The 12,646-nt window shown below is 34.8% G+C and overlaps 1 protein-coding gene across 1 annotated transcript in view; it reads left to right on the plus strand.

Moving 5' to 3' along the window:
* Positions 1-12,646, plus strand: part of dvl3b (dishevelled segment polarity protein 3b) — a 68,751-nt gene that overhangs the window by 50,234 nt on the left and 5,871 nt on the right. The window contains exons 8-12 of the mRNA XM_073850316.1: positions 2,998-3,137; positions 3,218-3,294; positions 3,397-3,464; positions 5,161-5,310; positions 10,100-10,231. Coding sequence (XP_073706417.1) covers positions 2,998-3,137; positions 3,218-3,294; positions 3,397-3,464; positions 5,161-5,310; positions 10,100-10,231 — 567 coding nt within the window. The remainder of the gene's footprint in view (positions 1-2,997; positions 3,138-3,217; positions 3,295-3,396; positions 3,465-5,160; positions 5,311-10,099; positions 10,232-12,646) is intronic.

Here is a 12,646-nt window from a genome sequence, read left to right on the forward strand (position 1 = left end):
ACCAAACTCAGCAGCAAATGTCACTCAGTCTTTTCGTTTCGAAAATCAGATATATTTCGCGTATTCATCCATTTTATATGCGGACTATGATTTAATAAAAACAGATTTTGTCATTTTTAGCTTAATTTTTGTTGCTTATGCGCTCGTCCGTCATTTTTTCTCTTCCCCGACTCTGCAGCTCTCATCATTAGTTTAGTGTTACTGGCACCAGTCTAGATGTTTCTAGGAGTTACTCGTGCTGTTTCTCCATAACGGGAGTGCGTCCATCTCATAAATGTAGAATCCGTCTCTGCAGTCATCTCAACCATCGAATTCCAGCAACAGGAAGACAAAATATTTTACTTGTGGACTTTTTTTAATTCACAAATTAATGTTGAGTTAAAATATGTTGATGTAACTTGCGTTACTGAGATTGTAACGAGTAATATTATTACCCAAAATGTATTAGTAATGCGTTATATTACCGCGTTACAGCAAAAAGTAATAAACTACTGTAACATATTACTTTTGTAATGCGTTACTCCCAACACTGATTAAAAGTGATCATGTCAATATAAAATGTTATGTTTTTGAATTAGAGGATTTTTTAATAACACCGCTGTGACATATTTTGAAAATGAAAAATGAAAATGAAACATTTTAAATATATGTTTTACTTACATCATGTTGGTATTTGATAATAAAGGTTGGCTTTCAAACTAAAATTTCCCTTAGTTGTTAACATAGCCTAATTATTTGTTAAATTCACCAACAGAATGGTACATTCAACGTAATGTGTCATGATGACAAAATGACTCATTTGAGGTGAAAGGACAGGTGCAAAAGCAAGACTTCACTCATCTCCCAGTTACCCAAAGTTTTTCAGCTGAGAAACCAGTGGTCCCATTCCTGGTTGAAAAGTCTGTGGAAGCGCGGAAAATGAAGGCAGAGTTTGACGTGTGATTCAAAAAACAGTGGATTCTTGAATCAGTTTTGCTTGACAAGCCTCTCAAGGCTGCGGTTCTCTTGGTTGGTTGTGCATCTTTTTCTTCTACACTTTTTCCTTCAACTCAACTTTCTGTTAACATGCTTGGATACAGCACTCTGTGAACAGCCAGCTTCTTTGGCAATGAATGTCAGCAGTCTTCCCCATGATTGTGTAGCCTAGTGAACCAAACTGAGAGACCATTTTGACAGCTCAGGAAACCTTTGCATGTGTTTTGAGTTGATAGTCTGATTAGCATGTCACCATATTTTAATTTGTTGAGAGTGATTTGGTGGGTTTTTGTTAAATGTGAGCCAAATCATCACATTTAAAAGAACCAAAGACTTAAACTACTTCAGTCTGTGTGCATTAAATGTATTTAATACACAGGTTTCACAATTTGAGTTGAACTGACATAAATGAACTTGTTCATGACATTCTCATTTATTGAGATGCACCTGTATATCTTTTGAAAATAAACGATCATTTGTCTGTGTGGTGCATAACAAAATAAACTATTCTAGCATTAAAAGGTAGAATAAATACAGGTAAAATCATAATAAAATAATAATAATACTAGTAGTCAGACCGGCCCATGGTATTTTCTTTTATAAACTGACCCGGCCCCCCATTAAAGAAAATAAAATTATGTGGCCCTCTCAGAAAAAAGTTTGGGGACCCCTGCTTTAGAAACTCTATGAGAAAACAGAATTAGCTTGAGCTGTTACACATCCATACCCATGCATAGCCCATGCATGTTGAAGGTGAGTAGCAAATATGGCAAAGTAAACAGAGCTCTCACAAAAGCTATAGAGAAGAAATAGTTTTATTATATCAGAAAGTCTAAGGCTACATGAAGATTTCCAAGACATTAAAAGTTCCTAGAGACACAGCTGGCAGCCTTATTCCTTAGTTTAACATGTGCTGTACCAGAAAACCTTTGAGGGTGTTGAATAAAAATAGCACAATATCATAAAATGTTTGATCAGAGCAACTGAGAAAAACCTGCAATGTACAGCCAAAGACTTGCAAGATGAGCCGACGAAAGAAGGAAAAACATTTCAATGCAGTGTATAAGAAGAACATTAGACAAGTGTGACCTTCATGTTGAGGGATCTTGCCAAATACCACTCTTGACAAAGAAGAGCAACAAAGGCGACTTGAACATGCTAAAATTTGGATAGAGCTGTGGAGTTCTGGAAGAATGTTTTATGGAGTCATGTGACCAAACTGGAACTTTTTGGACCCATGGATCAGCGGTATGTCTGGTGCAAAAAAGGCAAAGCTTATGAACAGAAGAACACCATCTCCATGGTCAAACATGGAGGTGGACCAGTCCTGTTATGGGGCTGTTTTACTGTTGAAAACATGACCGTATGAAGGACATCATGGATTCTTTGAAGTATCAGGTCATTTTGCCAAGAATTGTGATGCCTTTGGTGCAATGACTGAAACTAATAATCAATGGACTTTGCTGCAGGACAATCATCCTAAAGTAAACATCCAAATCTACTTATGCTTGGTCCAGGGATCAGTCATACAATGTTCTTGAGTGGCCTGTTCAGTCTCCAGATTGAATTCTTATTAAAATATTTAGTTGAATTTAAAGAAAGCAGTGGCAAAGTGAAACCCAAAGATTATCAGTGATCTGAAAGCTTTTTGAGGCGAGGAATGGGCCAAGATTGCAGTAGAGAGGTGACAGAAGCTTCTAAGCACTTCCAAGCAGCGTTTATTGGTGGTTTTGATGAATAAAAGATTCTGCACCAAATTTTACCTTTGGGGTTGAATAATTTGAAGCATGAATATTTAGAGCCAGTTTTATATTTTTAATTATTCATCAACTTACGTTATCAGAATTACTCAAATGTGTATTAATAAACTTTCTTCAATGCCTTTGTTGAATTGTTTTCACAAAATGTTGTTCTCTGCAGCAAAATGTCTTGCAGGTCAAGGGGGTTGAATAATTTTGATTGCAACTGAATGTTCTGCTGTTCATCTCTCCATTTCGTTTTTCTCTCTTCCTCTTGCTATAGAGAAGTATAATTTTCTGGGCATTAGTATAGTCGGGCAAAGTAACGAGAGGGGCGATGGAGGAATCTACATCGGCTCCATCATGAAGGGCGGTGCGGTGGCTGCTGACGGACGCATTGAGCCTGGTGATATGCTTCTGCAGGTCTGTTTGGATCTATACTGTAAGCTATTCCTGCTCATGGTTGTTGTTTGTGATTTCTTAAAGTTGTTTTTGTCTTGTAGGTGAACGATATCAACTTTGAGAACATGAGTAATGATGATGCAGTGAGGGTGCTGCGAGAGATTGTCCATAAACCTGGGTAAGAGGTGGACACAGTGATGTCTGGTTTGCTCATTATGGACTAAATTAGATTTATATCAACAAGAATGTTCCTTATAATTGTGTATGTTCACGTTTACAGACCCATCACACTGACTGTGGCCAAATGTTGGGATCCAAACCCACGTAGCTGTTTCACCCTCCCACGAAGTAAGAGCGCTAGTGGTTTACAGTGTTATTAAAGAAAAGATTCACCCAAAAAGTTTTCATCCTGAGGCCATCCAAGATAGTGCCAAAAGTATTGGGACACCTCCTTCTAATGAACAGGCTTGACTACTTTAGTAATTTCCATGAGTACAAATCTTAATGATTAAGCATATAATAATATTCTAGGGTATTGTATGGTTTTAATTTTGTAGCAACAGTTTGGACAGGACCCTTTTCTATTCTAACATGACAGTACATCTGTGTATAAGGCAAGCTCATCACCAAACACCAATGACTTGTGCATATGGGTAGCCTACAGTCATTTTAGACACTTCCAAAACAACAACAGAGATGGAAATGCAATTTTTAAATACACAAATTATGCTTCCATCTTTGTTGCCGAAGTTTTGGAAGAGCCTTTTTCTGTTCTAAAGAAGGGGGTGTCCCAATACTTTTGTCCATATAATAAATGTACAAGTCATTGGTGTTTGGTGATGAGTTTTTGGCTCAAGGTTGCATTTAAAGTCACACCAGAGGAGTTCAGCTGAGATTAGGACTTGGTTTTACCAGTTCAGTCAAGTTCTTCTAAACTGACTGAAATAATAGTTTCTTTTTAAACTTTGCTTTATACACAGATGTACTGTCATGTTAGAATAGAAAAGGGTCCTGTCCAAACTGTTGCTATAAAATTGGAAGCACACAATACCCTAGAATATAATTATATGCTTAAACATTAAGATTTGTACTCATGGAAATTACTAAATTAGTCAAACCTGTTCATTAGAAGGAGGTGTCCCAATACTTTTGGCAATATAGTGTTATAGAGTTTGTTTCTTCATGGGAACATATTTGGAGAAATTTTGCATTACATCACTTGATCACCAATAGATCCTATGCAGTGAATGGGTGCCGTCAGAAAGAGAGTCCAAACTGTTGATAAAAACATCACAATAATCCACAAGTAATCCACACCACTCCAGTCCATCAGTTAACGTCCTGTGAAGTAAAAAGCTGCATGGCTGTAAGAAACAAATCCATCATCAAGACTCTTTTAACTAGGGTGACCATCCTTCACAATACTAATATCTACCACAGTTACATCACAGGTAGAATGCAAAATGTTTCAATTCAAGCATTTCAGTCAAATGGAATCTATGCAATATTTCAAACTTTTAACCCACAGGAGAAAATTAACCTGCCTTAACAGTTTCAAATCAGCCCAATGCGGATTTGGCCAAAGTGATTTAAATACTCTGCATATTGATAACGACTCTGTGATGCGCGGAAATTATATTTATTATTAGAATGCTTGTGGAAGCGGGATTAAGAATACAGTCATGCAAGGCTTTAATACAAAAACGCACACAATGAATGGTGACTGTAGAAAGCAAAAGTCGAATCCCAGACATTTTAGGCAATTTAGGGAATCCCGGCTGGACGCATTTTTTGTCCAGGGGAAAAGAGAACGTATGGTCACCCTATTTTAACAAACTCTCGAAACTCATCTTAATCTTAGATGGCCTGAGGATGAGTAAATTTTCATTTTTTGGGTGAACTATTCTTTCCAAGTCAACATGAAGTGGTGTTCACAACATTTCACTTCCAGTTAAAATTAAATAAATTTCCTTTACAGTTTGTGACCTCTTTGTTAGCATCTAAAGTGACCAGGCATCTGTTCACTCCCCCTGTGTTTGTTCAGGTGAGCCGATCCGTCCCATAGACCCTGCTGCCTGGGTGTCTCACACTGCCGCTATGACGGGGGCGTACCCAGTGTACGGTATGAGCCCTTCCATGAGCACAATCACCTCCACCAGCTCCTCCATCACAAGCTCCATTCCAGAGACTGAGCGTAAGTGTTTATCCACCCACCCTTCCCATAATCCACCTCTGCTGTGCCCGCTGTCTGTCGCCAGAGGATGACTTCACCTGCCAACCCACTGCTTACTGTGTTGTGATCGCAGCCCTTAACAACTGAGTGTGTCAAATAAAAATCAAAGATTTGTGATTGGTCTTGAATAAAATACATAAACTCTAAAAAAAAGGAAATTATGCAGTAATTTCAGCCCTTGTGAAAAAGTACTTTTAGAGTACTTTTATACGGAAATTAAATACTTTAAAAGAATATAGTAGTGTGAACTAAATGTAATGTTTTCAGATATTAAATTGCATTTTATTTACAAATAAATGAAAATTTATTACAGTTCAAATATATAATAAATGCAAAATTATATTGAGAGTGCTTATTGTATATCTTTATATGTAATTTCATAATTACTGCTATTCTCTTGGAAATATGGTTTAAGTGTACTGCTGAATGTACTGACAAGCATTTATGGTAAATTAAAATATACTTTAATGGCTTTTTTTATTGAAACTTGTATGCCATGTACACTACCAGTCAAAAGTTTTGGAATAGTAAGATTTTTTAATGTTTTTTAAATAAGTCTGTTTTGCTCACCAAGCAAAAGTACAGTTAAAATTTTAAATATTTTTACCATTTAAAATAACTGCTTTCTATTTTAACATATTTCAAAATGTAATTTATTTCTGTGATCAAAGCAACATTTTCAGCATCATTACTCCAGTCTTCAGTGTCACATGATCCTTTAGAAATCATTCTAATACACTGTTCAAGAAACATTTATTATTATTATTATTATCATTATGTTGAATACAGCTGAGTAGATTTTTTTCAAGTCTTTGATGAATAAAAAGAACAGCATTTAAAATAGAAATAGAAATCATTTGTAACATCATAAATGTCTTTATCATCACTTTTGATCAATTTAAAGCATCCTTGCTAAAAAAAAGTATTAATTTCTTCCCCCTGACTCCAAACTTTTGAATGGTATAGTGTATAATTATGGAAGTAAAATACTGACAAATGTTTTTGAAGCAAAACAGGGTGCTGTATAGCACTAACTGAAATAAAATGCATGGTATTAACAGTGCTTGCATTTTAAGGTTGTGCAATTCAACATGGGTGGATATTTAGGCTGTGAATTTTTCAAGTGGAAACATAAAATTTCATTTGTAAAATTTTCAATGTTAATAATACAGATTATTTTAAAATACAACTTTCACAATTGCATTGTTTACAATTTCAATATTAAATATTCATATTATTTTAAAATACAAATTTAACAATTGCAGTGTTCAAAATTTCAATACTAAATAATTTCAATACAACCTTTGATACTTGACAGGACATTTCGGTGCGTATTATTTCGCTTCCAAAAATTCAGCGATTCAAATTCGCCAAGCAATTCGATGCTACACATCCGGGTATGGCAGGAAGAGCAATTGAGCATCGATACAAAATCGACGCCTGTTGCTTTCCGCTTCACCAGCAGGTGGTGAAAGCGAGTCTTGCTGAGACCATTGCGGTCCAGTCCGTGTACCTTTTATTCATTTGATTTGTAATTTGAAATGAAATAAGCAGAAATAAGAAAACGGCTCCTTTATTCATTTTTTTATTTGTTCAGACAACGAAAAACCGGTGACTCCATCCAGAGCCATAGAGACCCCATCCATTGTTCGTTCAACAAAATAAAAGATCGTTATTTATTTTAATTCTTTTGCAGTCTTTAAAACAACAAACATACAAGTGCAATAACATTTATTACATCAAAATATAATATAACTAAAGTTAAAAATAATCATAATAAAATTGGAAAAGCAATTAGAAAATCACATAAGAAATGTACATAAGAAGTAAATAGTTACAAATTAATCAAACAATAGAATAAAGGCTTTAAAATAATTTACAGCTTTGGTCGCGTTATTTCTTGATTTTTTATTTTTTTTAACGATCGCATACCTGCTGTTTCTATTAAAAGGAGAGTCAACAAGACGATAGTCCTCTGACTAGGCTTTCTTCTCTAACTCTTTTCACAGAAATATTTATTTCATAAATATTAATCTGCACCCAGCATGTTTTATTTTGCTGTATGTTTTTTTTTTTTTTTTTTTTTTTAATCTGAGTATCTTTTAGACATTATACTCAGTTTTGGACAAGCGATGGTAAGTGCAAATACTGTAATGCAAATCGACTGAAGGTTACCCAGGGTGGAAAATTATGTTTTTATTGTAGGTACTGTATATCATAGCCACAAGAACGTTTAATTTCGCCAGGATTTAAGTTATTATAAGTGTGCATAGATGCTCAAGTAAAATGTTGACATCAGCTAGATAAAAATAACACTTTAAAAAGTCGCTTTTCACGGTGTTACATACAGCACGAGCAACAGCTGGCCAGACGAGCGATCCAGCGAGATGATTGACAGGACCATAGAGGAGGCAGAAGCCAAGAGCGCAAAGTGAACTTTTGTTAATTAAGAAGAAAATATAGGTGCCTGCAGGTAATATACATATACCAATATAGCCACAGAAACGTTTTATTTTGCTGAAATTTAGGTTAAATCTGCACAGCCTAGATGCTTAGGTAAAATGTTGATCAATAGCTAGATAGGCTTGTGCAGAATCGGTGTTTCACGGACTTTCGGCCATCCACCGATTGCTCACCAACTGGGTGGGCCCAGGGAAATAAAATATTAGGCTAGAGTTAAAAAAGACAGTTTAAACGAAAAAAAAACCCTGCTATTTTATACTTTATCTATCTATCTATCTATCTATCTATCTATCTATCTATCTATCTATCTATCTATCTATCTATCTATCTATCTATATTAATTGTTGTGTCAATCATCTCGCAGGATCACTCGTCTCGTGCGCTGTTGCACCTGCTGTATCGTCCTGAAGCGGACGATTGTCTGTTGTTCCGCTTAACTACATTGATATCATTTCTATAAAAAATATTTTATTATACAATTTTTATAAAAAAAAACGAAAGGTGGGACGTGGGCAAGTAGCCTACGTTGGTGGATGGCCGACCACCGTGAAACACCGACTTTTCAAGCCATTACTTATTATATAACTGATATCAACATTTTACTTAAGCATATACACTGTCCACATTTATAATAAGTGGCAAAGCTGGCAAAATGAAACGTTCCCGTGGCTATGATAGTACAGTAAAAATTAAATACTCCACCCTCGGTATTCAGCCTATTTGCATTACAGTATTTGCACTTACCATCGCTTATCCCAAACTGAGCATAATGTCTAAAAGAAACACTTGACTGAACATTGATCTGTTCTCCTTTGAGCTGTCTGGGTACAGCAGGCTACTCAGATTAAAAACTATACCATAAAATTAAATATTTAACTAAACAAATAAATATTTGTGTGAACAGAGTTAGTTAATATATATATATATATAATTTCTGCTTATTTCATAAATGAATAAAAGGTACACGGACCGCAATGGTCTCAGCAAGACTCGCTTTCACCACCTGCTGGTGAAGCGGAAAGCAACAGGCGTCGATTTTGTATCGATGCTCAATTGCTCTTCCTGCCATACCCGGATGTGTAGCATCGAATTGCTTGGCGAATTTGAATCGCTGAATTTTTGGAAGCGAAATAATACGCACCGAAATGTCCTGTCAAGTATCAAAGGTTGTATTGAAATTATTTAGTATTGAAATTTTGAACACTGCAATTGTTAAATTTGTATTTTAAAATAATATGAATATTTAATATTGAAATTGTAAACAATGCAATTGTGAAAGTTGTATTTTAAAATAATCTGTATTATTAACATTGAAAATTTTACAAATGAAATTTTATGTTTCCACTTGAAAAATTCACAGCCTAAATATCCACCCATGTTGAATTGCACAACCTTAAAATGCAAGCACTGTTAACACCATGCATTTTATTTCAGTTAGTGCTATACAGCACCCTGTTTTGCTTCAAAAACATTTGTCAGTATTTTACTTCCATATATAATGTTAAAAAAGCTTTTTTTTTTAGATAAATGCTGATCTTTGGATCTTTCTATTCATCAAAGAATCCTGATCAACTGTTTTAAATATTAATAATAATAATAATAATAATAATAAATGTTTCTTGAACAGAAAATCTGAATATTATAATAATTTCTGAAGGATCGTGTGACTGGAGTTATGATGCTAAAAATTCAGCTTTGATCACAGGAATAAATTACATTTTAAAATATATTCAAACATAAAACAGTTATTTTAAATAGTAAAAATATTTCAAAATTTCACTGTTTTTGCTGTACATTGGATCTAATAAATGCAGGCTTTGTGAGCAGAAGAGACTTCTTTAAAACATTAAAAATTTTGACTGGTTGTATACAGTATTTAAATATATATGTAATCACACATTTCTAACAATGAAGTTGCAATTTAGCACATTCAAAATATATTAACTTTAAATGTGAGGACAACTGTTAAAATCATAATCAAATACTTTACATGTGCATTAGTATGTTAGTCAATACATTAAAATAAGTGTAAAAGATTATTTAAACAAAAAGCAAAGCAAAATGCAAAGTGCACTTTTTAAAAGTGTACTTAGGTGTGTAAAGATTTGAAGTACACTACAAGTACAATTAAGAACATTTCTTTTTCACAAGGGTAATTAGATTGATCAGAAACTCTTTCTAAATCAGTTGATAATGGCTAGAACACCTAGATGTTCAGAGCACATCTTTGCAATTCACTCACGTCTGTGAACGGTTGTGCACGGTCTCACTGTGCTTTACTCTGCAGGTTTCGAGGATTTCCATCTGTCCATACACAGCGACATGGCAGCAGTAGCCAAAGCAATGGCATCTTCAGAGTCAGGCCTGGAGGTGCGAGACAGAATGTGGCTGAAGATCACCATCCCCAACGCCTTCATAGGTAAAACTGCACCCCCACTCTTAAAAATTAAAGGGATAGTTCAGCCAAAAAGACAAATTCTGTCATTAATTACTCACCCTCATATCATTCCAAACCCGTAAGACCTTCGTTCACCTTCGGAACACAAATGACAGGGCTCAAAATTAACTTTTTTACTTGGTAGCACTGGTGCAAAAAGTTCAAGTTAGGAGCACCAAAAAAATTTTAGGAGCACTCAATTTCTTTTTAGTAATGCAGCTATTTTGATTCTTCATGACTGATTCTGATTGCCAATGTTTTGCAAATGGGCTGATTCTGAAAGCCTTCATATATTTATTTTACGATTGAAGCAAGGGACAAGAATTAATGAAAATATGAGTACATAAACAAGATGTTCCTTTTCTCTATTATAGGTACAGCCATTTAAATTAAAGGGAATTGCATTTTAAAACAATCTACAGTATAAATAACAAAAAATAAACGACATAGTTCTTTCTTAGTCGTGTAGACAATAAATGCAGCCATAATCAAAGTAGGCTACTCTTTCAATATTCAAAATGCAAACAGATACCGATTTTTTCAAGCATGATACAGAGCTATAGACAACTACACAACTTAGTATAGCCCACATACTAATAACAGCCTAGATATTTTATGTAGACTAATTTGGGCGCATTTGGGAGTCGATCTCTAAACTTGGGGTATTAAAAATGCTTTTGAATGCACGTTTTACTTTTGGTTTCATTTTAACGATTGCGCGAAACTCTTGGCGGCGCTGAACTTGCATTCTACAATACAAGAGATTACTTTAACAAAACATTTGAAAGTGGGAGGACGCAAACAGGATTTTGAAAAGCGTGTCCCCAGTGGAAATTATGCACCTGCGTGAGTGCAACTCTTCCGCTGAGTTATCATCTGATGTGAATGTATGCCGCGTTCTACAGTATATTAAGACGGAGGCGCCAGAATTGTATCTGACAGAATGTGCGCTGTAGCACGAAATATAGTAGATTTCTTCAAAAGCAGATTGTGGAGACCTTTTAATTGTACACAATCAAACATCACAGTAGTTAGGCTAATGAATGTTTTGTAAAGAAATGAAACCAAGTCGCACCACAACAATTTCTTGCACTCGCACAAATGCTGCCAAATATAATTTGAGGTCGCGCAGATTCAATTTTGGGAGCATATGCAAGCAATTTCGAACCCTGAATGACGATATTTTTTTTGATGGAATCCGAGAGCTTTCTGACCCTCCATAGACAGCAATGTAACTACCACTTTCAAGGCCAATAAAGGTAGTAAGGACATCGATAAAATAGTCCATGTGACATCAGTGGTTCAACCGTAATGTTATGAAGCTACGTGAAAAAATGTTTGTGTGCAAACAAAACAAAATGGCAAACACTAATGGAAAAGTGGCTAGATTTAGTTTCATTTCTTTATTAAGTTCATTTAGAAATATGTATGGAACATTTTATGTTTGTTAAATTCAGTAACAACCAAGCGGCCAGCGGCAATGAGTTGAGCATGTTTGATTAATTTAGCCTTCTCAAATTAACTTGCCTAAAATAAAATTTACAGACAAAACACTTGATGCATTTCACAATATTAATTTAAACATTTAACCTAGATAAATGTGCGCATATCCAATCGTTTGTGCGGAGAGTGGAATCTAAAGTGTGCATTGCAGGACATGGAAACACAGCGCGATTACTTGTATTTTTTTCTTAATAAGAGTGGGAACCTAAAATACGCCATCATTTTTGCACATAAAGGTAAGAGTAATATCTTTCGGAACTGCAAAAAGTCTACTTTTATTTGTGTGCACTCACAATATCAACAAAATGTTGTGCTTTTGTAAAATAGCTGAAGAAAACAAACATGCGCTTTCTGCCATCTCTGTTTTGAGGAGGAGCGCTTCACAAAAATATAATATTTGCCTCACAGACATGATAAATATATCTATAGAATGGTTTGAATTACTACTTTAAATGATGTTATATTGCATAAATTTACTGTGAAAATTCCACCTACTCTGTTCAAAAATAAATAAATAAATAAAATAACATAAAAAGTCTGTGGAATCCAACCTGTCACATTTAATATTACAAAACAGCAAAAAACCGTAGGCTTCAACTCAGTTAACAGGCTGATCTATGAGAAATATAAAACAATGTTGGCAAAGTTATAGGCTTGTTGGCTTTTCTGAGGTAGGCTAAATGTTATGTTACTATTAATATGACTTACTCACAAAATGTTTTAACTCTGGCCGATTTAATGAGACATAGTATTTATTTTTATTTTTTTTTAAACATGCATTCAAATATTTTTTCATGTTTATTTCGTGCTGCAAATATTAAAAAGGAAAGGATCATCGGTTTACATGCCGCTTGATCTGAGGCGAATATATCTTTATCTCACTACAAATGAAAA

The sequence above is a fragment of the Garra rufa genome, chromosome 11 (assembly GCF_049309525.1).
Source record: "Garra rufa chromosome 11, GarRuf1.0, whole genome shotgun sequence".
NCBI classification, from domain to species: Eukaryota; Metazoa; Chordata; class Actinopteri; order Cypriniformes; family Cyprinidae; genus Garra; species Garra rufa.